Consider the following 27,723-nt stretch of genomic DNA (forward strand, 5'->3'; position numbering starts at 1 on the left):
TATCTTATTATTATCCTTTTTTTTAATCCAAGTAAAAGTCTCACTGATTAGACCTTGGAGCACAAGAAGTATTAACTAACTTAATCTGAGCTATTATTCTGGGCTGATTCTTTCAACCATTTATTTATTATCTCCTTTGGTTTTTGAGATCTGGTTTTAGTGACTTGGTTCAGTCATTTTTATTTTCAAAGTAAATCAGAAAAAAAAATCTACCACATGGAAACATTTCAAACAAATCCAGCTGAGGTGCTTCAAGCATCTGGTTAGGATGCCTATAGTGCCTCTCTTTAGAGATGTTCTGGGCATGCCCAAGTGGGAAGAGACTCACCCAGCGGAGAGATTATAGTCCTTGTCTGACCTGAGAAAGCCTTGGAAGCCACCAGGAGGAATGGAATATTGTTGCTGAGGAAAAGGATGTCTGGAATACCCTGTTTAGGATACTTCAAATACGCAAAAGAAAATGGGTGGATGGATCTTTGAAACTGCAGAAGTACCCTCAGAGTACAAATAGGCCTCCTTGAAAATCACTGCTGTAATGTTTACAAAAAGTACAAAAATTCAGAGTATATAAATTACTGGCATGCAGCTATAAAGACCAAAAAGGTGTCTTTTTATGTAAGCTGCATAAAAAAGGTTCCATGGTTATTTTCCTTAATCCTATGATTAGTCAGAGATATCCACATCAGAGACCTCCACAAATAGCACATGATAGCTCATGGAGCTGCACCTAATGACTAATCAACTGATCTGTTGATCTCAATAAGCCAACCTTTCATTTGGTCTGTGAGACCGCTGCTTTTTCTTGATTTGCTGAAGAACTATGGCAGCTCTGAAGTATATTTCAAAAATAAGAGATAATAATAAGGACAGTGTTCTGCATGTCTTGTGGGGAGAAAACATCAAAAGCGCTTCAATGGAGGTGAGCATGTATAAAAACAGAGAAAGGTGTTTCCCTGCATGCTGTGTCAGGACTTTTCCAAGGTATCAAAATAAATACAAGAGGGGGTTTTTGGTCATTTTTTCACGTGAAATCCTGGATTTTTCTCTTCTCTAGCACCAACTTGTTATATAAATAATACATCATAAAAAAGGGTCATTATATAAAAAGTATGGGATCCATAGTTATATAAAGCCTATGCAGAGATTTCCTAAAATAGCATTTACGGCAAGCAGGCTGCAAAATTTATATGTTTTGATTAAAAAGTGAAATCACAGAAATAATGTGTGACTTAACTGTAATAACTGATGTAATATGACTTTTTTAGCTGACAAATTGATGAATGGATGCTTGCTTGTTTCTCTCACTGGCTGTTCTGAGAGTCATAGAGGTACTTCCCTACACTGTCCAGCAGAGGGCTTCATTTGTTTTGATTGAGCTTCACCCCATTGAGTTCAAGTCATACCTCGTGGCAACCCCAACATATACCATGATAACTACAGTAATCGTGATTGTTTAATCTAAACTGACTTATCTGATTAATCAATTAATCAATGTAAAACTGTTTATTCTTCTTCTTGTTCTTTTGGCTGCTCCTTTTGCCTGTATTTCACCCTAACCTATCTCTACCATTCTTAGGCAAGGTCTTACTCTTTTCTTCTAGCCTGGAACTCCACATCCTGCATCCTATAGCTCTCTCTTTCTAAACAGGAAATGTCCAGACCTTCTCCAACTTGTCTCCGAACAGCTCAACCTGAGCTGTCCCTCTGACATATTCATCATGTCCAACCCCATTCCCTTCTCACTCCCAGTGCAAATCATAGCATCTTCAACTCTGCCACCTCCATCTTTTCTTCCTGCCTTGTTGTCAGTGCCACTATCTTCAAACCTACACCAAAGCAGGTCTCACTAACATACTGTAAACCTTCTCTTTCACTCTTGCTGCAAACCTTGTCACAAATCACCCCTAGTCTTGTCTCCACCCACTCCACCCTGCCTGCACTCTCTTCTTCACCTCTCCTGTGCACTGTGTATTAGTTTGGGTGGTTGTATTTAAACTAATCCACTTTCACTTCCTCTGACCCTTGCATCATTACTGTTACACCCACTTTCATCTCATTAGCACAAGTATTCTATCTTGTTTGAATTTCAATCCTCTTTTTTCCAGAGCGTACCTCCACCTCTCGAGGCGCTCCTCCACCTGCACCTTACTCTAGCTACAGATCACAATGTTGTCTGTGAACATTATAGCAGTGTCTCACTGTCCTCATACGCGTGCTGCACCACCCTCACGTATTTCTCAGCCAGTTCTGACTCCCTCATTCAGTACCACAGCCCCTCTCTCAGCACCCTATCTTATGTTTTGTCTACATCCACAAAGGTGGTGCAGCTCCTTCTGACCTTCTCTGTACTTCCCCATCAGCACTCTCAAAGCAAGCATTGTACCTGTGGGGCTCTTTCTCAGCATGAAGCCATACTGCTGCTCACTGATCACCTTCTTAACCTAGCTTCAGCAACCCTTTCCCATTTCTTCATGTTGTGGCTCATCAGCTCTGTAGTTACTACAGCTCTGCACATCACCCTTATTCTTGAAAATCTGTCTCATCACACTTCTTCTCACGTACTCAGGCATCGTCTCACACTCCAAGATTGTGTTGAACAATGTGGCCAACAAGTGCACTGCCCTCTCTCCTAAACATCTCCATACCTCTACACGTATGTCAGCTGAATAACTAATGTAGTCACTGCAAATAAAGGAGTTTGGGAAAATAATTGATTAGTGTGTCTCACTGGTGACTCCAATATATCATTAATGGGTCTCTATCCGGCGTGACGTCGGGTTAGCTTCAGTTTATTTGTTGCACTAATGAAAACCATTAAGAGAATTTCACTTTGAGTCTTTAAGTTGACCCACCCAACAATGACTCATTCAGAAAGATGTGGGGGATGTGTCATTGTGTTTAATTTGAAGCTAACTAGACATACGTATAACAAACAGGGCCCAATGGAAAATCAGTAACACTAGAATACTATATAATGTGTTTTTTGTGCTTTATCAGCTACAAATGAGTTTACAAGAATGCCTTTAAAGTGATGCTCCCGTGTGGCTGCTTTTTACTGACTGGCTTTGCACCGTGGTCCATTTTGTGAGCATTACTGACTTTGCTGGGTTTTGGTTGTCTTTCTACTTTAGTCAGTTTAGGGATTTGTGATGCGAATTCACCAACCTGCATGGAAAGCTCTCAGGTTTAACAAAATACCCGCTACAATGCAACAGGCAGCAAAACTAAATTCTTTTTAAGCGGCCTCAAGTACTGGGCCAGCTGAGGATGTGGTTTATGTTGCAGCTGAATTGTAAAACCAATGTAGAGGATATGCTGATTTCTGTCCTTTAACATAACAAATAAATGTTTTCAGTCCCTTGCATCAACCTCCAAACTTATGGGGACAGAGCCTTCAGTATGCTTTGCAGCACCTCATCACTTCACCAAAGCCTTTAATTTCTAGCCTTTCTGTTTATTTATATACTTTTATTTTGACTCTTTTTTTAAGCTATAATGAGTCATTATTATTAAACTTTATTATTAAAGTAAAAGCTGATGGCAAAGTCAAAATCATTATTATTATAGTCGTTTTTGTGAACAAAGAAAGACTATACACTAGCCTGACTAAAAGAAATTAGCTTTTACCTCACCTGTACTTAATAAACTGGCATTTGAGTGGCCACCCGGCAAATTTAAATATTTGTCCACTCAGCTTCAAAGCTCGCCACTCTCACAGCACAGATAACTGCCCACTCAGTGAAATCCATAAATTGCAGACTATGTAAACTGAGATTTGCGTAATTAAAACAGCTAAAAGGTCACGTGGACTAAAACACGTCTAACTGTAGTGGGTCTTTAACATGTTTGAATGAAGCTTTAAGAGCAGATTCATATTTATTGTGCGTCTTTATTAACCTTTTGCCATGCACCCGTTTGGCTCTATCTCTTTAAGAGCGGCTAGCCCACCTGGGAGAGGAGAGGAGAGGAGGGAGGGGGGACAGGTGTGATGTGTTGTAACCGTTACCGTGCACGGTTAACGGTGCCCGAGACCCTTTCAAAGCCTCAAACACGGACCCCCACCTGTGTAGATAGGATGGGGTGGGGTGATGGTGTTGCTGGGAGAGGAGGGGGGGGCGTAGGGGGTCAAAGTCAGTACGGGATATGTGAGTCACTTCATGCTCTGTGCTCGGCGGAGCTCGAGCTCTCACGCCAATTCCACCGTCAGTGACGTCGGCGTCACGTGTCTGCCTCTTCCCTCGGTACGTCCGTCGTATTTTCCTCCCCTTTCACTGCCTGCTGTAACACAGAGCCACTCGAAATAAACAAGCGCAAAAAAATAAGAGGGGGGCCGTTGTTGTTGTGAGAGGGAGGGGGGGACCGGTCCGGCTCCAGTGTCACGTTTATTATTATCAGCGGCCGATTGTCAGAGGGGTCCTTACACCTATAAGTTACCATCAGAGAAGCCCAAAGCCGACCCCGTCCGTGTCTGGCTCCACTGAACCCACACCAGTGTAAACTTTTTAATACCTGCGATGCATACGCTGAGCTCCGACAAAGCGAGGTGAGTGTGCTTCACTGATACGCATTTACACAAGTGTTCACCTTTCCCAAACTTGTGCGCGAGCTGTCTTACCTTTACGGGCTTGTGGCTCAGCGGCGCTGGCCAGCTGCATGTCGCCTGCTTAAAATGGCGACAGCCAACCTGGGGGGGTGGTAGAGAGAGTAGTTTTTTTAAAAGCTTGGAGGGGGGGCACGGCTTACCTTTTTTCCTCTCTCTCTCCGGTATGAATTGGTCGTAGTGTTCAAACCTATAATGCAGACAAGCCCTTTAAGTTGGGGCTCACTCCGCCTAACTTGAGCGGAAGATGAACACGCATCATTTTTCGGAAATATCTGACGCTGCTGCGCTCAGGGACCGAAACATTGCAGCGCAGCCGCTTATTATACCTCCTATTTTCGCGGAATATCGCCGATTAATCACCAAATTAGCGCCAATTAGATGTTGTCAGGGTGCACTGAAGCCCCCACCCACCTACCAGGAAAAAAAATCCTGTAATATGTCCTGTAAACAAAGCGCTGAATTTCCAAAATTTCTTCCAACCGTCAATCCGTGATATGAATGAAGAAGTTTGGGAGTCACTTTAAAAAGTCCCAATCACTTGCATCATATATCCACCATCTATTTAATGCATTTTTTAAAATTTAGCTTGAAAGATCCATGTGTGTGGACCTTTGTTTTAAAATGAAAATGACACTTTTTTTTTCTTCCACCAGCTGGGTTTGTTGTTCTCTAGCAGCCACTTGTCTTACTTGTATTTCACTGTTGTCATGAGTGAGTGTGACTGCAGGGATTAGAGCAAAGATTTCCCACACTGCTAATTTGTGTCTGATGTCCACGTGAGTCCCAGGCACGGACACTTAGCTTAATCCAGCTCACCTTTTTACACTTTTAGAAACAGGCCAGGTTTTCCACACTGCTGCTCAGATCACACGTGGATCAGCTGTGAGGGGAGCTATAGGTGATGATTAGTATTGTTATTGTTGTTACTAGCTTTCTGTATTTCTTTGTGCTGGTGTGCTGATGGCTGTAGATTTCAGTCAATAGTACACTCTGCCCCCCCTCCTCTTCTGCCATCATCATCACTACCACCTCCACCTCCTGGGCCCTGTTTCCCTCCCTCCTTTCTCCTCCCTTTCTCTTCCTCAGATTTAGGTTGGTAGCTGACACAGGTTGAGTGGCTTTGTGTGGAAGGATTATTCAGTGCGTCGCTTATTAAAATCCGATGGTGCCTTTGCATATTTTAGACAACTTTTTAAATGCTTTACTTGCAACCCTTGTTAAGTATTAAATGTTGTGCTGATGATTTAATAAGGCTGAACAATTCTTGGAGTGTGTCAGTCTGTAGGTAATGACTTTCCATCACATCTGTGCCTGCAGACCCATCTAAGACAGTTTATTTACAGATCTCTACCAAGTATGGCCACAAAAAGAAAAAATCAAAAACAGGAATCATCTGCTACTCAAGAGCCTTTTCACAGTCTTGGGGTAGAGCAGAGCAAGCCACTCGCACATCTACAGCGAGCAGGCCTGGGTCAGCAGCGGCAGCAGCCTCTTGGCTCTGCTTGGCTGGTTAACAGCTTGTGATGTCAGCCATTTTAGGTTGGACAGCACAGAGGCATGGTGCTCCGCCATTTTTCTCTCCCTCCCCTCTCAGCAACCCAATTTTAACGCATGCACCGGCAGCGGCCACAGCAATGCAGCCGTGCACAACCCACACAGCCACACGCTCCCTTGACCTGAGACTGAGGATCACATGAAAATGACACTGCGCTGTCACTGAGGCTCAGAGGCACTCTGATTGTTGCCTGCATTGTGTGCGAGCCGAAGAGGGAGTGGAAAGAAGTTGGGCTGCAGAGAACCTGTGAGCATTTCTAGTGGTGGGTTGTTCAAGAGCAGGGGTGTATGAGCGAACAAGACCCTGAAAATGATTGACGAGAGGAGGTTAGCTGCTTAAGGCGTTTTTTTTGTTTGTTTGTTTTGAGGCAGAAGAAAACACGGCGTAGGATTTTTTTTTTTTTTTTGCTTTAATGCACAGACAGCCGTGCTGGATGAGGGCGGGCTTGGGGAAAGCGCACAGGGGTGAGAGGTTGTCATCTCCTGAAAGGATAGCATCTGGCAGATAGGCCAGGCCTGTTTATGTGCTCATGGCTGCATCGCCTACAGTGACTACAGGAGCCCTGCGTGACTTTAGGCCCCTGTAGGCCGAAACACAGGAGCCGCAGAGCAGTAGCCTGGGCAGATGCCTGAACCAAGACTCACAGACACTGAGTTAACAGGAAGAGACGCCATCAGCTTTGGCCACTAGTGTGCCTTGGCGACAGCGACCACACCTAGCAGAGAGACATGAGCACCGCGTGAGGGAGGCACTGAAATAGGAGCAGGGCAGGGACTCTCCAAATACCACTGACAGGGGTGTGTGGAACAAACAAGCCCCGCTAGAGCCAGAGACTGGATGGCATAGGAGACGTGTGCGTGTTTACCCACATGCGTGTACTTCAGAGAAATGAGCTGGTAGGAGAGAGAAAGAGGGGGTAGGAGGTGGTTGCCATGGGGACAGTAACACACCAGTGGCGCTGCCGACCTGTCTCCCTGGGCCAAACTTGCTCTGAGAGGAAGAAGCGGAGGGAGGGGAAGCAGAGGGTGCAGAGGCTGTTGGAGAAAGGGAGGGGGAGTGAGGGTGAAGAAGACGAGGAAGAGCGAGGAAACTAGGAGAAAGCTGCCTGTGCTGTACACCTTTTCGTCATCCTACTGGGAGAACATTTGTTTCATGCACACATCAGTGTTACACCTGCATTCTCAGTGAGGTGACGAGATGAGTAGTTTAGTTTGTGTGAAGCTATACGAAGGTGTGTGTGTGCGTGCAAGAGAGAGCTATTATTGGTCTGTGCTCAGAGGATACATCCCGAGCCTAGATGAGAGTCAGGCCACCGGATGAAAGAAGGTCACGCCATGCTGAGCCAATGATGAGACATAGAATAATACAGGTTATGAACCAAGAGGTCAAAAAAAATGTCTTTGTGTGTCACTGGGAGAGCTCTCTGACTCTCACACACAGGAAAAATTGCAGCCTGACTACCTCGGTAAACAAGCCTCACACAGAGGCATGCAGCCAGCCTCCCCCGCACGCCACATACACACACTCACCAAGCGCTCACACGCACCCCACTCCTACCCCCCACCCCCTCTACTCTCAATCTCACAGGAAGCCAACACATGCAAATGCTGACACACACATATAACAGACAGAAACCCACCGTCCCCTGCATGGTCAGTCAACGCATGTGCGGCATTCAAATGAAAAGTTTTCAGCTGATGCGCTCACACCCATGAGTCAACAGAGAGCTCATCTGATCCTGGCATGAGCTGCCCATTTCGACTCGCCGATTATAGCTCGGGCTTGTGCTGTTTCGGTGCTCACCTGTGTGCTCATGTTTGTGTGTGTGAAAGAGAGTGAGAGAGGCCTCTGCGTCTCTGCTGGTTGCTTTCACATTCGCTGAGGCCCAGCGCTTATCTGGAGTTGTGTTCACACAGATGTGGTTTTTGATTTTTCACAGGCCCATCGCAGTGTGATGTGTAAAGTTTGGTAGTTGCTGTCTGTCACTGAGTGTTTGCAGCTTTTGATCAGTCGTGGAAATAGGATTACATACTTAGCAGCTCTGACATTGTGTTTTGCTGGGTGTCTTAGTGTTAGTGATTATTTTGCAGATGCCTGCTGACTGCACGGGCGTGCACGCTGCATGCAGGCACTGAAGCGGGACTCCAGGTTATGTCCGCTGGCTGAATGTTCTGGGCTTTTGCGGTGCAGCAGGGAGGGAGAGAGGGAGGAGAGGGAAGGACTGTGATTGTAGTTTGGAGCTAGAAGGGGGCTTTGAAGCGCGGGGGAAGGCAGGGTTGGGCAGGCTAGTTGGAGGGGGGTATCGGGGAGGAAAATTCCTCACTGAAACACCTCAGTGCTTCCTCAACGATAGTTAACAACCCTCCTCACCCCATACCGACTCGCCCATCCCCCACCATCGTTTCCCATTCGCTGTCCCTCTCCTCTCGCCTGCCACCCACACCCAGCAGAATCACGTGATTGATGGTTGAGACTGCCCACCCATAAGCCTTTGTGTCAGTCATGTGACCAGCCAGCCTTGGCAGAGTGGTGCCCCTGATGCAGAACTCAATGGCAGGGGGAGTCGAAGGGGTGCACGACAGCCCAAGTTGGTGCACGCTGGGTGGGGTAGGGGACAAGGGGCATCACGTTCCTTCCACAGTAGCAAACTTAATTTCCCTGTTAACCCCTCACATTCAGATCCAAAGAGAGGGGACCAGTCTTACTGTTCAAAAAAAATACAGTTAAAAAGAAGATACAGCAATGTTTTCACAGACTGCTCAGAAAACATTTTGCTATTAGCAGCACTAAGGCAGACAGCAGATGATCGGAACTTTAACTTGCTTTTGCCGCCTCTGTCTGGGTTGTCGTAGGCTTCTGAGTGCAGCAGAGTCAACTCTGCATACCTGTGTTCAGTCACAGTTGGAGCCCTCGTCCTGCGATAGTTAACTGGTTTTGAATTAGTGTACTGTGACCTTTTCTATGGCAAATCAAAGATCTGCTAATGTGTCTGTGGGCACTTTAGAAAGAGGACATTTGTCATTAGCGGATTTGTCAAATGTAGACATCGAGCTTGCCGCTCACCTTGGCATCAGCGAACAGCCTCGTGCACAATGAGGCTAAGCATCTGAAGGTATACCACCCCCTCACCCCTAGCCAAGTTTAATTTGAGCATGGAGTTGTTCTGCTTGCATGCACGAAAGGGTTTAAGTTTTTGGGCGCTGAGATGTGAAGACTGGATGTGTTTGTGAAGTATCTGGGCTGGACTGCGTGAGATTTTAAGCATTTTTATGTTGTGTTTCTCTAAGCTGCTGAACTTTGTTGAGCTTTTGCTGCTCTGCGCATGAGGTGTCATGTCAGGGCAGAGTGACTGGGAGAGTAATTGCCCTAGAGCTGTCCTCTAGTACTGCATCACTACCTCTCTGTACGAAGGAAGGAAGGAGAGGGAAAAGTCCTCCGACAGGAAGCTTTTTTTCTTAATGGAGACAAAGAATCTAAGAGGTGTTGTGAAGGTTTTAAGATTTGAATTCTTATGTAGGTGTGATTGCTGTCTGTACAGTGTGTACCATTGTTGGGATAGAGCTATCTTTCCGCAGAACATCTGTTCATCTGAACTGCTCAACTGCCCAGATGTTACATGCACTATATTGGTGTAGGAATTTAAATAAAGACATTCAGTTAAGCTACAGAGGCCCTGGATTTAAAAAAAAAAAAAAAAAAAAAAAAAAAATGTGCCCTCTCTGTTGGGGGTGTGTCTGAAAGAGGGGAAGTGAGACCGAGTTGTGTGGGGGGAGGGGAAAGAAGGGGGTAGGACAGGAGCTCTCTCTACAAGCCATCAGTGAAGATGCAGAGTGAGCTTGTGTGTAGGCCTTCATAGGAGAGACAGCCCTGGGTTTCTCTGATCAGAGGATTTGAGCAGCAAGATCTGTGGATTTTAAAGCGCTTGAGCTCAATCTTTCCATGAGGTGTCCTTTATTATCTGTGCTATTGACATTTTACCTGGAAACGACGTCACAATGATGTGTTTTTCCCCTGCTGAGATGGACCTGGGTTTTGCTGCGCTGAGTAAGATATCTCATTTGTTCTCAGTCGCCCAACTCATTTGCACTTAAAATGTAAATTTTCTCTCTTTTGTGTGTTTGTAACTCACCAACCCGCTTGACTAATCAGTGTTTCACTCTCTTTTTGCAGGATTTCCCGAAAAACTCAAGTGATAACCACAAGTGGACCCACGGACAAGACCAGCCACCCCCCTTCCCCCATGCCTGGTCTATAGTCAACGAGAAACCCATATTCTTTCTCACACCTCACTCTCAGCCATTTGACCACTCCTCCCACCCCCAGGCCCATTTTTCTTTTCACACCATGGCCAGCAAAAGGAAGTCATCCACTCCCTGTATGATACCAAGCAAGATTATTCGCCCCTTAGAGGAGGTTGAGCAGGACTCTCCTGCTCTCCGTCAGCCAAGGGTTTCTGGCGGTGACACCCAAAGCCCCTTAGACCCTGGAGAGTCTTCCAAACCAGAGGCGGGGGATGCAGTCAAAGATGGTGCAGGCAGTTATACATGTAAGCCTTGTAATTTTGAAACGCATGACCTTAACTTATTTTTGGATCACGTCTACTCCGGGCACCCAGACTTCCGTGCTGACCCCAGCTTCTTTTGTGTCAGCTGTGGGGTTTCAGCACCCAAGTTTGAGGGCCTAGCATTGCACAACGCCAGGGTTCACCCCAGCACATTGACCACCACTCTGCGGCTGAGAAAGAGAGACAGGAGGCTGGTGGTGGAGCAACATCTGGTGGCTGGGCCCGAGAGCGGGAAGGACAGTGAGATTTCTATCACTAAAACCCCAATTATGCGGATGCTGAAGGGCAAATCGGAGCCTAAACGGATTGTGGTGTCTCACCCAGTCTCTGATGAGGCGTCCTCAGACCCGCACACTATCTCTGCATCTAGAGAGACTGAGAGAAAAGAAACTGCCTCAGTAACAGTCGCCCATGTTCCTACGATTGTCCACAATGGAACAACCAAGGTCACACTTCCCTCAGCAATCCAGATAGTGAATGGCTCAGGAGCATTACCCATATTAAAGACACCAATCACACAGGTAGATGTCAGTTTTTATTTCTCCTGTTTTTTTGAGATAAAACGTGTTTAAAAAAATATATTTTTATTGGAGTCACTTGTTCTGATTCTTGAATGTGTGTGTGCGTGTGTTTATTTTTTTGTTTATTTTTTATTTTTTTAGGTGGTTTCAGTAGTTCAAAACAGAAACCTTCATCATTCTGTGCCAGTCACCGCCTCCTCAAATATTTCCTCCAGTTCTTCAACTTCCTCCTCAGAAAATCTCCCAAAGGTAATTCTTTCTATTCCAATATTATGAATTTTTAAATTGAATATCAGCCGCTGATTTTACATCTTTCTCTCTCAGGTAATGATTCCTTTGAGCAGCATCCCTACCTACAGTGCCTCCATGGATTCCTCTTCCTTCCTGAAGACCTCCTTCAGCAAATTTCCGTACCCCACAAAAGCTGAGCTCTGCTACCTGACTGTGGTCACAAAGTTCCCAGAAGAGCAGATCAAGATCTGGTTCACAGCCCAGAGACTGAAGCAAGGCATCAGCTGGTCTCCCGAAGAGATAGAGGAGGCCAGGAGGAAGATGTTCAACACCATAATTCAAACGGCACCTTCCAGCTCTCACAACCAGCCACAGAGTCACCACAGCCCAGCCCAGCAAACCATCACAGTCCTGCCTGCATCGCTCGGGGCCACGGGGATCCCTCACATCCTGCAGGGCTCTCTCGTCGGCCAAGGAGGGGTAATCGTCACGCAGCCGGTCATGGCAAACGGTATCCAAGTTAACAGTACTCCTGTTGCTCTAGCTGTCACACCCAAGCCCCAGGCAGCAGCGCGGCCTATGATGCAGGCCCGACCTGCAGCGGCCCTGGTGGCAGACAAAGGCGTGAGCATGGTGGTGGGGTCAGTGGGAAGCAGCAGCACAGGAACGAATATCATTAGCAGCTGTAATAGTAGTAGGAGTGGGGGAGGGGGCACTAGCAGTGCTCTTAGCAGCAGTCAAACTAGCGTGATCAACCTCAGCTTGGGAAGCAGTAGTCATAGTAATGCTAAGGTGAGCAGTGTCAATGGTAAAGACAGCAGCGGTAATGTTGACTCCAGCGATAAGGGCAATGGTGATGCAACTGGGCATGTAAATGCAAAGAACACAGATGTCAGCAATGCCAACAACACCAGCGTGCTGCAGAGTGACGACAAAGTAACCACGGAAAGCAAAAACATCACAGACATCAAAACCATTAATGGCAACAGTTTACCGAAGAGCAAAGATACTAATGGGAGCAGCAGCAAAAACAGTGAGACAAGCGCAGATGACGTCGACCCCTCTGCTAGTGACTCCCCACCCATGAAGATGGAGGAGGCTTCTTCCCCTGCCTCCAAGTCTTCTTCCCCATCCCCTGCATCTGCTTCGAGCAGCACGCTGGGATCCAGGACGCCTGTCAACCCCTTCCTGGATCCCAGCTTTTACAAAGGCAAAAAGTCTCAGGAGCAGCTCAATGCCCTGAAGGACAGTTTTCAGGTGTGCCAGTTTCCCGGCCAAGAGGAGGTGGACCGGCTCATTGCGTTGACGGGGCTCACAGTGCGAGAAGTTCGCAAGTGGTTTAGTGACCGGCGCTACCACTTTCGCAACCTCAAAGGTACACGTGCCGGCTCAGGACCACAGACTAAACCCGCCACCGCGCCCGGAACGGGCAGCAGTCCGAGTACGCCAGGAACAAGCGCCGCTGGCAGTGCCAACCCCATCGATCTGTCAGAAAGTAGCAACAACTCTGGTGCGAAAACTCCCCAACACAGCGCTGCACCCCTGAGCCCATCTGCATCATCACAGACACCCACCTCTCCCACCACACCCTCCCGCCGACTACCCAGGCCACCGTCACCTGATTTCACAGCCATCCGCTACAAGGAGAGGGAACCCCACCAGGTGAGGCCTTACTACGCAACCTTGGTGTGTAATATAAGTGTAATAAGCTTAGCAGGTAGCCAGATTTCCTCACTGTTTTTTCGTCGTGATTACTCAGTTCTGTGGATTTCCACATCAAAGTCTGTTTATAAATGCAGGGGAGATCAGCTTTCTATTTGTAAGAGTTTACTTTTGTGGCTCCAGATGGAGCTGCACAAAATTAGATAAATAGTGTGTCTCCGGGGGTGTAGACTTCATCTACATTAGCTGCTACTACCACAACAAACTTGAATGTGCAAGTGAAATGTAAGCAGTAAAGTTCAAATCTAAAAGAGGATATGTTTTATTTTCATTCAATGCACACCTTATAAGATGAATAAGTGAATTAGTTTTTGGTCTTGGAAGGCTTGAAAAATTAAGTTTTTGTTTTTCAAACTACAAAGATGATGTCTTTAAATATCTCACTCTGTCTGAACTGTTACAAATGCTGGAATCAAAATGTATTTGTTTAGTTTTATTTTTAACTTGAATAACAAAGTCATTTGTCAGATATCTCACAGATGCCAATACTTTGTCTTCATCGAAAAAAAAGAAGATACTAATAATTAACTTGCATTTATTATGTTAGGTTAAAGCCCTAGAGGGCAGCTTTTCCCAGAACCCGGACCCATCAGGTGAGGAAGTGGATAGACTGCGGTCTGAGACCAAGATGACCAGAAGAGAGATCCATGGCTGGTTCGCTGAGAGGAGGAAGAGAGTGGCAGCTGAGAAAAAGAAAGAGGAGGCTGAGCGGGCAATGCGAGAGGAGGAGGAGGGTGAGGATATCGAGGTTGATGGAGAAGAGAGGCAGAGAGATGAAAGTTCAGGGGAACCAAAAGTCAACCCTATTAAAATAAATCTGAAGATGCTGAAGGTGACAGAGGCCAATGGGAAAACAGAGAGCGAAGGGCTGGAAGGTACGGCCGCATCCTCCCTGGGTCCTGCCTCATCCGCCACGCCCAAAACATCGCAGACCTCCACGCCAACACCCAAACCAGCTCACTCTCCCAAACCCACAGGAGTCCGAGGTAAGAAGACGGCAGACCAGCTGCATCTGCTGAAACAAGTTTACGCTCGGACCCAGTGGCCCAGCGCCACTCAGTACGATGAACTCATTTCAAGCACTGGGCTGCCCAGGCCTGAAGTGGTGCGCTGGTTCGGAGATTGCCGTTATGTGCAGAAGAATGGCCAGCTGAAGTGGCTGGAGTCATACCAGAACATGGCTCTGGAGGAAGACCTACAGAAGGGGAACGTGCACGTCCTCCAGGCTCACCTTGACGTCCACGGAAGGCTGGAAGACTCACAGGTATCAACAGCAACAAACTTTTTTTTTTTTTATAGTTCAGTAGCTGAGAAACACAGGAACCTGAGAATCAAACGATTTCTCTGTACTTGCTTTTATAAAAGGTGACAGCTTATACTCTAATTATACAGGCGTGTCACTCCTGAAAGTCACACTAGGCTTTTAGAGTTCCACATTCAAAATGCTTGTGTTGCATTAGATAGATATATTGGGGGTTTTAGGTGTAAATAACTGAAACCTCATATGTGATAGAAGAACCCTGACTCACTTCCTGTTATATCAATGTACTGTTAGGGGCATTCGCTGTTTTAGCAAATCATCTCCTCTGGTTGGTGTGTACGGTTTACTCATGATTTAAGTGTTATTTTCCCATCAATTCTTTCAGTGTTGACCTGCGAAGGCAAAAGTATTGTTTTATATATTTTAATTTACATGTTTTTCTGGCAACACACTTCAAACAAAATCAATCATACACTTTGTGGGAAAGCCCCACTCGTCTTTCTGTACACTCCTGTATATAATCCAGGAAGTGGATATAGGATTATGTGCTTGATTGGAGATGTTGTGAGGTCACAAGGAAGGTTTTTGGTTGCAAACAGTGAAAATGCTGGATGCATTCAAGGGTCTGTTGGAATTTGATTGGTAGAACTGGGGTCATACCTCAGGAAGGCTCGAGCTTGGGCTTTTTAGAAGAAAAAACATGTTGGCTAATTGATGCTTTTGTTAATTTGTTTCCTGTTCATTTTACTTTTACATGAAGTAAAATGCATTTATTCCAAACCAAGAAAAGGAAATACAGGATACAACGGTATCATGTGATATAATTCTGGATACAGTTCACCAACGAAGCAGTGTGTGGATTATAGCTTATTTTATAAGTAAATATATGTAAATGTCTCTGAAGCTGCTCTGAGATGTGCATTCCTTTCTATTAATCTGTCAGTGTGTCACCTAATAGCATTTGCAAATCAATTTCAATCCACATAAGTTTTAATATGCACAAATGTGTTTCTAAATTGCAATAAAAATTCATTTTCTTTATTCATTTTTTATTATGCATTTTTCGTGTCCTGTCTGGACAGGAGTGAGATCTCTTGGTCTCTCTCTGAACTCATTCTTGGTGTCGGGAGGAACTAAAACTAAGTCATAGCCGCAAGTGCAGCAAAATTTTTATTTTTTTGTTTTTGCACATGTGGCTAAAATTTGATTGTGTTGATCTCTCCATCTCTGTAAGTAGCTTTAAAGAGCAATGACAAAAAAGTGAAAGAGATGAAAAAATGCCATTGTGTGAACAGAAGCAAGCAGTGCTACTTGAAGAGTTTCATTATTACAATATTACATTTTTTGTTCAAATTTACACTTGTGTTCATGAGTCACGTAAACTGAGCTGCAGGCTCATGTGCACATCACGATGTTTGATGAACATTTTCAAATTGCAAAAGATCTTCACATTTGATCTTTTTTTTTTGCCTTAATATGATTGTTGCCATTTAGCATCAGCATCTGTCTTCAGATTTTCACTAATTCCTAAATAAATATGAAATAAATATGTACATGTATATGCAAATATGATATGAAAATGATATAAAAACTTTAGAGTTCATTAAAAATCAAATAAGACGTTTTAAACTAGTGTAAGACGTAATATTATTGCAATATATTGAGGGGTTTTTTTAATAACATGTCATTAAAGGAAAACTGTCTAAATTATAAAAGAACTGGGTTGCAAACAGGTATGAGTATGAAAAGGTGAAATGTGTCATCTGTGTCCACTTTGCACCTAAAATTAACGTGAACCTTCCTCTTGATTCCTTTTGTATGCACAGTTGCAGGAGCTTGCTCAGAGTAGCGGTTTGACAACAGACTTGGTGCGACACTGGTTTTCCACTAAGGCGTCTTTGCAACAAACTGCTGCCGCCAGTGCCACTCCTCATACGACAGCAATGCGACCGGTTGCACCAGGTGTTGCTGCAGAGCCACCTACAACGGGATCCTCCCCTCCGGAGCTGCAGGCAGGAGGGGAGGAGAAAATGGAGGCGTCAGTGTGCAGTGTCGCAACAGAAGCAGAAGACGCCAACGCTGACGAGACTGTGAATGCTACTAAAGGTAATCTTCATCAGTGTGAGCGTAAGCTCTCCAAGCAGGGTCTGACCAAATATCCTGATTTGTTCAATTAAACACCTAAAGAAAAGCTGCAGAACGTCTAAAAGCAGAACCAGAAGGCGTTTCATTATGAAAATATTATTTGCGCCTCCGTAACAAATTACGTTTTTTCCTTTTTGTTTTTGTTTTTTCGTGGGAGGGTTTAGGTGTTAAAAGGTGATAATTAGAACACACCTAAATGTTTATGATCGTCACTCAGGTGATACAGAAACTTTAAAATAGAACATACAAACACACACATTCATCATAATTGTGAGTAATGAGGCATGTCGTGGCAGGTTTTTGTTTCAAACCACTGCGTGTGTAACTCCAGCACACTGTGTGTAGTAATGAAGGAAATTCAGACGTGTTTTCTGGAGCGTGTTACCAGGGTGACGGATTTTTAATTTCTTTCTCCTTTTTTAAATTTTTTTTTTTTTTTTTTTTTTTAATTGCAACAGGAACTGATTGAAGAGGCCTTTTTGTGTGAGGATGGAGTTGACATCGCAGGTGGTCTTTGTTCCGGGAGCCTGACTAAAAGACGGCAGATGCGTTTGTAACAAGATCACTGGAGGGAAATGGATCTTGAAGCCACCTCCACCCACCCCTCCCTACTCCCCCCACCCATCTCTCCCTCTCTCTCTGTCTCTCCTTACCACTCACACCCCTCGAGGTGGGCATGACACCCCACATCCCCCAAACTGCCTACATGAGATGGACACTATAGCCCCCCCCCCCAGCCAAAATCCACCCACCCAGCCGCCCACTCCCTTCTCTCCTTCTCCAGTTTTGTGTAGCTCTCCACTACAACTCTCCACTATTCTCCCCTCCGCCATTTTCCCTTCAGAAGAAAGTAGACACTGAGGTGCAGGAGTGGAGGTGGCAGTGTAGGCGTTCAGGCTGACAGCGTTTTGCTGCCATGTTTTTTCCAACTGCCTGCTGTGATGGGGGTAAAGGAAGGGGTGGGAAGGGGAAAAAAAAAGGGGTGGATGTGTGAAAGCAGAAGAGGAGGAGAAAAAAGTGTGGTTGAGACTGCAAACTTGGCAGATGTTGATCAGGTGGGGGTTGGGTTTGGACTCTTATCGACTAAGCTGAGACACGATTCAGTGAAGCGTTGAGACTGTTCATTGTTTGTTTTTTGGGGTACGAAAAACTGCAGTTTTGCTGCAGGGTGCTTGCCTAGGCCTTAAAGTAAATCAAATCAACCTTATTTTCCCATTGTGCCGTCTTCATGCTGCTTTTTTTTTTTTTTTCCTGCATCACAAACTCTGACTTCATACTCGGTTTATTTTAGAAATGTGCTAGCTGCCCTGTTCACAGCAACAAATGTGAAAAGCAGCACTGACGCTCATTCAACCCGAGGTTATTTTGGAACATGTTTTTGTTCTCACTTTTCATATCTGTACATACTTTTCATTTAAATGGAACATGAAATTGCTCAGCGTGGGAGGACATCGGGGATCGTTTCATCCAAAGAGGGCAAGCACCCTGTTGGGTCTAAAACAAACAAACAAAAAAAAAGTGACACAGTATATTAGACTACATGAAATACGGTTTGTGTTGTAGCATCAAGTGCTTCTTTACGTATCGGATATGTACGTATATTTGTTTTTATGAGACTTTGTTATGAAATAAATCACACTGTAAACAAACTGTGAACTACCAGAGTTCCATAGGCTTGATGTATAATTTTTACAGATGGCATTTCAGAATAAAAGCAATGTCAGAAAGCTGTGGCTCAGTGTGTCTGTTCATAAGTAAAGTTTTCAACATAGCTTACAGCACTGCAGAGGACTAAACCTCAAATAAGAACACTAAGGCCTTATGATGAAAGATTTTAATAGTTAAGTCCTGAAATTTACCTCATAAGTAAATGTAAGCCCCTGTCGAGCTAGCCTTGTTACAAACACTCAGCCACTTTATTAGGTACTGCTTTTAATTGCTCATTAACACAAATCTTTAATCAGCCAGTGTAAACATGGTCAAGATGACATGCTGAAGTTCAACTGACTTTAAGTGACTTTAAAAGTAGTGTGGTTGTATGGGCTAGTTCAGGGGTGTCCAACTCCAGTCCTCAAGAGCTACGGTCCTGCAGCTTTTAGATGCATCCCTACTCCAACACTGTTGAATCAAATGGTTGGATTACCTCTTCAGCATGCCATCAAGTTTGGCAAAGGCCTATTAACAAGCCATTCACTTGATTCAGGTGTGTCTTAATAGGGATGCATCTAAAAGCTACAGGACAGTAGCTCTTGGGGACTGGAGTTGGACACCCCTGGGCTAGTCTGAGTATTTGAAAAACTGCTGATTTATTGTGGTTTTCCCGTACAACCATGTCTAGGGTCAGAAAAAGAATATCCAGAGAGCAGCAGTTCCCTGGGTGAAAACGCCTTTTGGTGCCAGAGGAGAATGGTTCGACTGCTTTGAGTGGGAGGCAACAGCCACAAAAGTAACCACTTGTTACAACCAAGGTATGCGGAAGAGCATCTCTGGGCAGCAGAAAACCACATTGGGTGCCAATCCTTTGAGCTAAGATTAGGAAACTGAGGCTACAAGTCGCACATGACTCTATCCTCCCTTTTATCAAGGGTTCAGGCTGGGAGTGATGATGTAATGAATGGTGTGAGCCAGCTCTCAACCCAATAATTTTGCCACAAAGAATTACACCACTTTAGCAAGAACGCAAGTCTAACTCAATACGAGTAGGGTTTACCTACCAACGTGGCCTTTTGCCCCGTTTTCCAATAATGTACTTATGTTTCTTTTACAGTAGAATTGCCTTCAGATCATTGAATTTAAGGTCTTGATAATAAACTGTGCCCCATTTAAGTCCACTGTCAGCACAGCAACACTTTAGTCACTTTCAGGCTGCTGTTCACACGTTCTCATATTGACACTACAGTACAAATTTCCTGTGGCGTAGTGTAGTTAATGACACCTGTTGGAGTTACATTTCGGTCTTGAAACTGAAAAGAATTAACCTCACCGAGTCACACCAGCGCATTTAAAAAAAGAAAGACTAACAGACTTATAAGTAATAAGTATTTTATTTACTTTTCAGGCTTGAATATGTTTCATATGAAAGGCAAAATTAAGATGAATACTCTTCCTCTCCATATTTAGGCACATTACAGAAAGGCGGTTGTAAATGGAGCTGTCACTAACTAAACAGACAAGACTGGAGAAAAACAAAAAATCAAAAATCAAATTACAGTTAAGGGCTCTGTGCACCCACACAGGTGTTCTCGGTTATTCTGGCAGATAAGAGCTCATTACAGGTTGGCGGGAGTATGTTTTTTCTCGACAAAAGTGAACAGTACAGTTGGGGACGTGTCAGTCAAACGTGGTCTGTAGAGGCTCACACGGTGCAGAGAAGCAAAGTGACAGCACCTGTGTGGGTGTACCATGGCTGTGCAGGTGATTTATGCCCAGTGGGGCAGGTGAAAGACGTGGCTTCAATGTGATGTGTACACAGATCGAGGCACATAGACATTAGCAGACAGTTCAGCAATGAGAGCAATGCAGCATTGGAGGGTGAGCTCTTATTCACCGGAGGAGAAATAAATGTTACATGGAGAAGCTTTGGGATTAGTATCGGGGTGCAAATGCAACATTTTTGTCTTTTTCTTTGAGACCTCAAGTATTCACTCCTGACCCTGCCTTTACCTCTAATCATAGCATATGGCTTAAGTGTGCCTCGGTGACTGAACACCGAGCAAGAATATTGAGCTTACATCATAAAATCACCACTTACAAGCAGAGAAAACACTGTTTCGGGTACAACCCTGTAAAGATAACACCATCGTTACATAAGAGCTCCTTCTGGGTTCAATGAAGGTGCAGATTACCTTTGTCATCCATGAATGAGCTACAGAAAAAAAAAGAAAAATTCAAGCTTTAACTCTGCCTGTTCATGTCAATCTTGCTCTTACCCCAGAATCACAGGAAAGAACATCTCCCTGAACTTTTAACTGCACAATGCACAAGGGAGGTCCTGATCCCCCAGCTGGACAAACTTTCACAATAATGAAATGTAGCATTCTGCATTCGCTTCGATCCATCAGTCAGTGTTTTGCACAAAGCCTCTATTTCTTTCCCTCTTTTGTTTTGTTTGCACATTTCATTACAAATAAACCAAGGGCAGTGGCAATTTAATTACATCTTAGGCAGTGTAATCCTCACTGGATTCTGGGAAGCAGCATGTAGCTATGACAAAACTGCCCAAAAATACCACAACAGCACAAACACGAACGGTCCTTTATGTCTCTGTGGCCCAGTGATGGGTACCAGATGGCACGATTACTTAATTCCCAACACTGGCAACTCAACCCTTCTCACTCAGCCACTGCTGGTCAATACAGATTTCCTTTTTTAACTAAAAAAAACAAACAAAACAAAACAAGAAACAAAGAATATGTAAAACTGTTTGGTTACAGTATAACACTTTCTTAGAACCTTAAAACCATTTGAATACATATTTGTTGTAATCAAAAGATGCTTTCTTTCATCTGAACTGTCCCCGATCTGTGTCCAATATGCCAAGAGATAATATGAACAAATTAAAATGCTCGGAATAAAGTGGCCAGACATAATTTTAAGATGTGAAATCTGAGTTCAAAGGAGTATCCACTGCTTCATAAATCCTGGCAACAAAGGGCTGCATAGTTAAAAGGGTAACTATTACAATCATCATAATTACAGTAATCATGACGCACTGACAAATTTAAAACATTTACAGTGTTCCCTGTAAATTAATCTAATTAGATTATTTTTATAGTAGTTTGAGGCACACATTCATGTCCCTCAAACCAATATGTCTGACTGCGACTGTAAATAATAACCACTGCTGAGGGGAGTGAACAGGATAACGTTTTAGCTGTAACCCGCAGCCCTGTGACTCGTCCCTCTGAGCGACAGGACATCTGTAAATATAGCCTGTAACACATTGGTAGTACAAGTAAGAAGTGAAAGGAAAAAAATTAAAAATTAAAAAGCACATTTCTCACAATAAGACCTTTTTTTGGCTTAACGTTTATCCCTGGTCCTGCTTCGTCACACAGTGAGGTGTTGGATTCCCAGGACATGTCTCAATGTGTCACACTGGCTTGTAAATACGTGTGAAACGCAGCAAACACGGAATGATGTGCACTTTTTGTTTTTCCTGGAATGTAGGTTAGAAATAAGTGTGTATATGTGCAGGCATAACATATGATCTGCTCTCTCACTGCTTCAAACACAAACAGGAAAAAAAATAACATAAAATAAAAAATTAATATCACTCCAAGTTTAGGGTAGGAGAGATGCTGGAGGCGCATTATTTCCTCTGCACAAAAGAAAAAAAAAAGAATTTTTTTTTAAAAAAAAGCAGTGAGAGCCCTCACGTTTTACACATGTACATAAAAAAAAGAAATCACATTATGAATGTTTAAAGGTTTAAATAATCGTAATATTTAAAAACATGGAGACAGGAGCTCTTTGAGAGCAGGTCAGCTGGTGCTGTTCTCTGGCCAACAGCACAGGAGGAATAAATATATATATGTATACATATACATATATATATATTCATATTCGCCAAATAGAGAAGAGCAAAGAAACTTAACTGGAAACAGTTTCAAACTGATACTTTCTATAACTGTCCCCTTTCTTCATCTTAGCCTTCAAACTAAGCAGCTGTGCACACTGAAAACACGAGAGATTACAAACAGTCAGGCCAGAGCTGGAACTTTTTCAGTCTTGCTTTTTGTTCTACTGTGAATGTCGTTTCTTCTTCCTGCCCACAGCGGTCAGCTTCCTCTTAGTGACCCTCCCCTCGCCCCTCTAATGTCCGAGTCTGCCCCCCCTCACCTTCTCGTCTGGCAAGTGGTGAAGAGAGGTCTGGGCGGCAGGGAGGGAGGGGCATAGACAGAAAGACAGTGAGAACGAGAGCGAGAGAGAGAGAGAGAGACAAAATGAGGGGGGGGGTTTGGGCGAATGGAGGGAGAGAGAGCTGCCTGAAATGTAGGCCAAAGCGGTGGTGGGCGTTTCCATGGAAACTGTTCACAGCAGTCAGTGACATCATCGGTACGGGGGAGAGGCGACTGGGTGGTGGGGATGGGGAGGAGGAAGGGGGGGTTGCAACAGAAATGCGTCCTGATTGGCTTGGACTTAGACACGGTTCTCCACTCTGGTCCTCCGCAGGATCCTGAAGTGAAGACAAAGACAGGATGATGTCTGTAATCCTCTACACATCCAAAACACTCTGTACAGGCATGTAACACCCCAAAGAGACACACACACACACCTTCTGTTTTGCGCGTCCATGTCCAGCAGTGTCTCCTGGGACACCCTGAAGTCATCTATGGGGGACTGGTAGCGCGATTCAAAAGAGCCTTCCCTCCCTCTGTAGGCCATGGCCTGGGCTGGAGACTGAGGCAAAGGAGACATGCTGGAGGACGTTGAGGAGACTGAGCTCAGCTCCCCAAAACGCTCCCGCACTGACTGAGCTGTTGCCGACACTGATGAGGCCCCGACTGCAGCGAATGGGCTGAGAACCTCACCATTTTCATCCTGAGATAAAAATAAAAAACAAAACAAAGGAGTAAACACTAGTGGTTCTCTATATAATCAAAGATGAGCTTAAAGTCCTGTATTTATAATTTTGTCAGGTCATTCACGAACTTAAGATTAACTATAAAGGCAAAAATAATGGGAAGAAAAGCTGGGGAGGGATTAAGAAATAATTTGAGGGAAGCAGCTACAGACAAAGAACATACAACCACTTAACTCACACAAACTGAAGTATTTTTAAAAAGGACTCATCTTTCCAAATCTGTGCTTTATATTGATGCTCGAGATAAAAGCAGTTGAGTCCCCTGCAACAATGTCCACTAATAGCAATTTCTGGGACCGCTAATGAAGTATTAGCTTTAAACAAAAATAATTGCGTTCACCTTTCGTACACAGAAACATCAGTCCGCTGTACTTAGAGGCCCAAGGGAGACATTTTTTCATACATGGAAGCCTTTATAGCCCATTGGGTGTTTTGCACCATTTACTGTCTGACGAATCTCATTGCAGACCTGCCGGCTAATGTGTGACTATACATTTGGTGTTTTGGGGTTTTTTTGTGTCTGCCTGCTTGTATTTTGATTGTGCGATCACACCCGAAGCTCAGTCAGCCAGGGGTGGTGGGATGAGTTAAACGAAGGGTTATGTTTGTATACAGAGGGTGTGATGGGGTAGGGGCTCATGGTTTAAGTGTTAAAATAGTGATGCATTTCTCTTTCTTTTAATGTCACTGCCCTTACATTTTTGCACCAATTAGTAGCTATTTTTTTTTTTCATAAAATCCTGTAATTTAGAAAAAAAAAATGTACAGTATACTATCACTACTAAGACATGAGGTACACTCACCCCTGCTTTTAAAGTAAGAATCATAAAAGAAAGAGGCTGTCCTGTGGTATTTATTAACATACAGGAAATTAAACACAATGGAAATTATAATCTAGGCTAGATGCAAAAAGTAAAAGCACTCTCATGTTTATTCAGTAAGTGTACAGCTACATGCTAGTTCACCTAGCTTTACATAAAGTCACGAAACAGGGTAAGAGTACGTTTAGCTCTATCCAAAGGTAACGAAATCTGTGTAGAGCTCATTTGACTATTTATTCTCTCATTAAAAAAATAAAAACTTTAAAAATAGAAAATTAAAAAAAAAAGTCAAGATCTGGCTTTCCCTGCACTCAGTACTAATTTGTCAGCAATTTGTCTGCTTGCCCTTCTTCAAGTTGTGTCTGCATGTTTTTGAGTGGTTTGTTGACAGTACAAACATTGTTGAGCTCACCCTTCCTCTGGTTATGTCCATGTGGACTAACAGAGAAGCTAACTCCAGGTCCTCGTTGTAGCTGTTCGTCAGAGGTACTGACCGGTAACCTATAAAGACAGAAGCAAAAGATTTTTTTTATTTATTTATTTTTTAATTAGTGCTCTGCAAAAAAGATCCATCCATCCATTTTCTGCCAATTGGGGAGGCAGTCTAAGCAGGGAAGCCCAGACGACCTCCTCCAGGTCTTCTGGGGAGACACCGAAACTTTACCAAACCAGTCGAGAGGTAATCTCTCCAGCTTTTAGTCTGGGCCTCCTCCCAACAGGAGATGCCCAGAACACCTCACCTAGGAGGGGCCCAGGAGGCATCCTAGTCAGATATGTGAAACTCCTCAGCTGGCTCCTTTTAATATGAAAGACCAGCGGCTTTACTCTGAGCCCCTTCTCTATGGAAGATATCCGCCACGCTTTAGAAGAAGCTAATTTCCAGTGCTTGCATTGGTCACTACCAAAGCTCATGCCCGTAAGTGAGCAGAGAAATGTAGATTGACTGGTAAAACTCACTTTTACACTCAATCCCCTCCTCTACTCACCCCTCACCTCAAACAAGACCCCGAGATACTTAAAGTCAGCAACAAAACATATAGAAAGTATTTACAGAGAACACATGTTGAAGGCGTACCTGTCTTTAGCCCGTGAATGGGGAATGTGGCCTGAGCCAGGAAGTTTTGGTCGTTGAACATGTCAATCTCGTACACCACAAAACGCAGAAAGGCAAAAGCAGAGTTGCACACGGTGAACTGGAATGTCTTTCTCGGCCAAGTGGGATTCAGACCATTATCAGCTATAGAAGAAAAGAAATACTGATAATGTAAAGCGTGTATCTTCAATTCTCTAACATTTGTGCAATTACATTTCCCTTGTAACAGCAGTGTAAAGACTTCTGTAATTAGTTGCTAGATAAAGGTTGCACCTCTAAGTTACACGGAAATAAAACCCTTTGCAAAAAAAAAAAAAAAAAAAAAAAAAGTATGTCATTAACAGAAAATGATTTTTCCTTGGCTCGCTGCCCTTTCTGTAGAAGAACCAGAGAGCAGTGAGAAAAACAGCAGAAGGAAAGGCCAAATGTGTTAAAATTTTGAGCTTATGTTTATGTATTTATATTTAAATGATAAATATGAGCTGGGCTTACATCGGAATCTGCTATCTAAAGTAGCAGAAATCACAAGTTATCTGATGACCTAGTTTTGAATAAGTGGCAAATTCAAAGGGGTGATGAACTTCACAGATAAAATGATTGAGATTTAAAAAGTGTGTGTACAACCAATACAGAAAAATAAATATAAATGGGAACAAATGCTGCTAGAGCCCACAGTACAATATGCCAATATACTGCTTTTTAGTAATATACTGAAAGAAATAGTAGTTATAAGTATAGATTAGTACAAATTTAAAGTAATCCTGTCCTTACTCACTGATGGGAATTTTAAAGAGTAAAGAATAGGTTGCAGTAAAATTTCCCAGTATCCACATCAGCGTATGTAGCAAACAAAATCTATGCATTAAACTATCAAAACATTTTTTATAAAAATAGTTTTTCTTCTGTCATAACGACCTGATGAGAGCTGTGTGAGTTTCAATATTTTCCCTTTGTATTCCCACACATGGCACACTTGTTTGTGTAACTTCCTGTTTTTCCTAAGACCATACAGGAAATTACACGAGGAAAATATATCCAGTAAACAGCAACTGCTTTTTTTTCCCTCCTCAGTTCTGGCAGGGCCTGTCTTTACTGGCAGAGGAACTCGTGTTTAAATAAGAGCAGCGCTCACCTTCAGAGTCTGTTTTTTGCTTGGCGCTGTCGTACTCCGCTCCACACACCTCGATCTCAATCAGAGGGCAAACGATGCCACGTCCATGCTTGGGCAGATGCCGGGCACCCAAGACCTTCAGAGGAGAAGAAGCGATTACGTCTTTAGAAGTTTTGTTTGTATTAACATGTTGCTACAAACAAACACACAATGCTTTTCCATCAGTGACATCTTATAATGTGTTTTTCTGCTCAATTGCTAACTCAGTGTTTGAACTACAGGTTGAACTCCTCCTTTATACATGTATAATTAAAAGCATGACTAATTACCTATGAGCAGTGTTTGCAGTACACCCATGGAAGCAGTCAGTGAGTCTCACAGTGAAGAAACATAACAATGAGCTTCCTGACTTGATTTCTAAACAAGTTCATGAATGTTTATTCATAATATATGAAAAGTGAGTTACCTTTAATCAAAAAATATTATTACGTCTGCAACTAAAGGGACGTAATAATACGTCCCTTTAGTTGCAGATGTAAATTGCAGCAACTGGTTGCTAGGTTTTGTAAAGTACCTCGGTTACCTCTCTGAGCTGTGTTACAATCACTGCTGCTGCTCCAATGGGCAACTACAATCACACTGTTAACAAAACACCACCTGTCACTTTCACCTGTGTCTCCATAACCACCACCCGCTTCATCTCTCCCAAAGAGATGAAGGGTAGACTCGTTTCTGCACAACTGCATCACACCTTAAAGCAGAAAAATACAGTCCTCAGTCTACTGTACCTCAATCTCTAGACTGACTTGCTCCACACCCCGTAGTGTTTGTCTGTCAAAGGGATCAAAGTTGTCGTCCCTCATGATGGGCGGCTGAAGGACGTAGCCACTTCTTCCGTTCAGCATGAACAGGGCCTGGTTCATCTGCATGGGCTTGTCTGCACGTGGGCAGGGAAAGAGGAAGGAATAGAAGGGAAAAAAATGTAAAAAGCACGTATATAAACAAAATGTGCTGTTTGTCTCTGAAAAGGGAAGAGAAGATACCTCCTGTCTGGAAGTTAAGTGCTACCAGCTGAGATCCGCAGAGCCACATGGGGAGCGGGTCATAGTTAGAAGAGTCTAATCTCTGGCCTCTGGGGTAGATCCTGGACAGCTGCAGCCGATTGTACTGCAGGAACTTCTTCCCCTTGATTTTGTTGACGTATTTCTCTGCCTTGGTTTCAGGGAAGGATGACATGTCCCGGAAACAGGCTCGCTCTGTGCCAATCTCTAAAAAAAGCGACGACAAAAGAGAGATGTGACCCCATCTGCATTTGGTCTTTTTCTTTTTATTATGTGTGCAGGCCAGCGAGTGCAAGTAGTTCTTACTTTCTTCATCAAATGGCACAGGCCTACAGTAGATGACAAGGTCAGATAATTCCAGTGCAATCTTCTTCCTCCTTTCCATCATCTTCCCCTCTTCCAGCTGGCCACAGACACGGCACAAGTGTAAATATAGCAGTACCAACAGT

General features: G+C 43.9%; 2 protein-coding genes across 4 annotated transcripts in view; one reads left to right on the plus strand and one right to left on the minus strand.

Annotated features, from left to right (window-relative positions):
* Positions 1–3,992: 3,992 nt before the first annotated feature.
* zhx3 (zinc fingers and homeoboxes 3) lies at positions 3,993–18,322 on the plus strand. 3 transcript variants are annotated; one of them, XM_039604721.1, is made up of 7 exons: positions 3,993–4,241; positions 10,329–11,243; positions 11,385–11,492; positions 11,568–13,136; positions 13,744–14,460; positions 16,284–16,563; positions 17,061–18,322. In XM_039604721.1, exons 1-7 carry the CDS (start codon positions 4,158–4,160, stop codon positions 17,069–17,071), a joined length of 3,684 nt encoding a protein of 1,227 aa, XP_039460655.1. In that variant the 5' UTR covers positions 3,993–4,157; the 3' UTR covers positions 17,072–18,322. The 3 variants fall into 3 exon arrangements, with proteins under 3 accessions (XP_039460655.1, XP_031613854.2, XP_031613855.2); XM_031757994.2 differs by lacking the exon at positions 3,993–4,241 and adding an exon at positions 4,248–4,543; XM_031757995.2 differs by lacking the exon at positions 3,993–4,241 and adding an exon at positions 9,989–10,202.
* Positions 18,323–19,627: 1,305 nt separating this feature from the next.
* plcg1 (phospholipase C, gamma 1) overlaps positions 19,628–27,723 on the minus strand; it is a 29,207-nt gene continuing 21,111 nt past the window's right edge. The window contains exons 26-33 of the mRNA XM_031757993.2: positions 27,581–27,677; positions 27,257–27,481; positions 27,002–27,150; positions 26,235–26,349; positions 25,085–25,246; positions 24,422–24,510; positions 22,880–23,145; positions 19,628–22,780 (exon numbers count right to left, since the gene is read on the minus strand). Coding sequence (XP_031613853.1) covers positions 22,744–22,780; positions 22,880–23,145; positions 24,422–24,510; positions 25,085–25,246; positions 26,235–26,349; positions 27,002–27,150; positions 27,257–27,481; positions 27,581–27,677 — 1,140 coding nt within the window. The 3' untranslated portion in view covers positions 19,628–22,743. The remainder of the gene's footprint in view (positions 22,781–22,879; positions 23,146–24,421; positions 24,511–25,084; positions 25,247–26,234; positions 26,350–27,001; positions 27,151–27,256; positions 27,482–27,580; positions 27,678–27,723) is intronic.

This window comes from Oreochromis aureus, linkage group 20, assembly GCF_013358895.1.
Source record: "Oreochromis aureus strain Israel breed Guangdong linkage group 20, ZZ_aureus, whole genome shotgun sequence".
Classification (NCBI taxonomy): Eukaryota; Metazoa; Chordata; class Actinopteri; order Cichliformes; family Cichlidae; genus Oreochromis; species Oreochromis aureus.

What these genes read in the sequence shown, in the direction of transcription:
- zhx3 (XM_039604721.1), top strand. Translation starts at nt 4,158, where the DNA reads ATGCTCTGTGCTCGGCGGAGCTCGAGCTCTCACGCCAATTCCACCGTC. An exon ending in CGTGTCTGCCTCTTCCCTCG is followed by an intron (nt 4,242 to 10,328) that starts GTACGTCCGTCG and finishes CTCTTTTTGCAG; the next exon opens with GATTTCCCGAAAAACTCAAG. An exon ending in CCTCAGAAAATCTCCCAAAG is followed by an intron (nt 11,493 to 11,567) that starts GTAATTCTTTCT and finishes TTTCTCTCTCAG; the next exon opens with GTAATGATTCCTTTGAGCAG.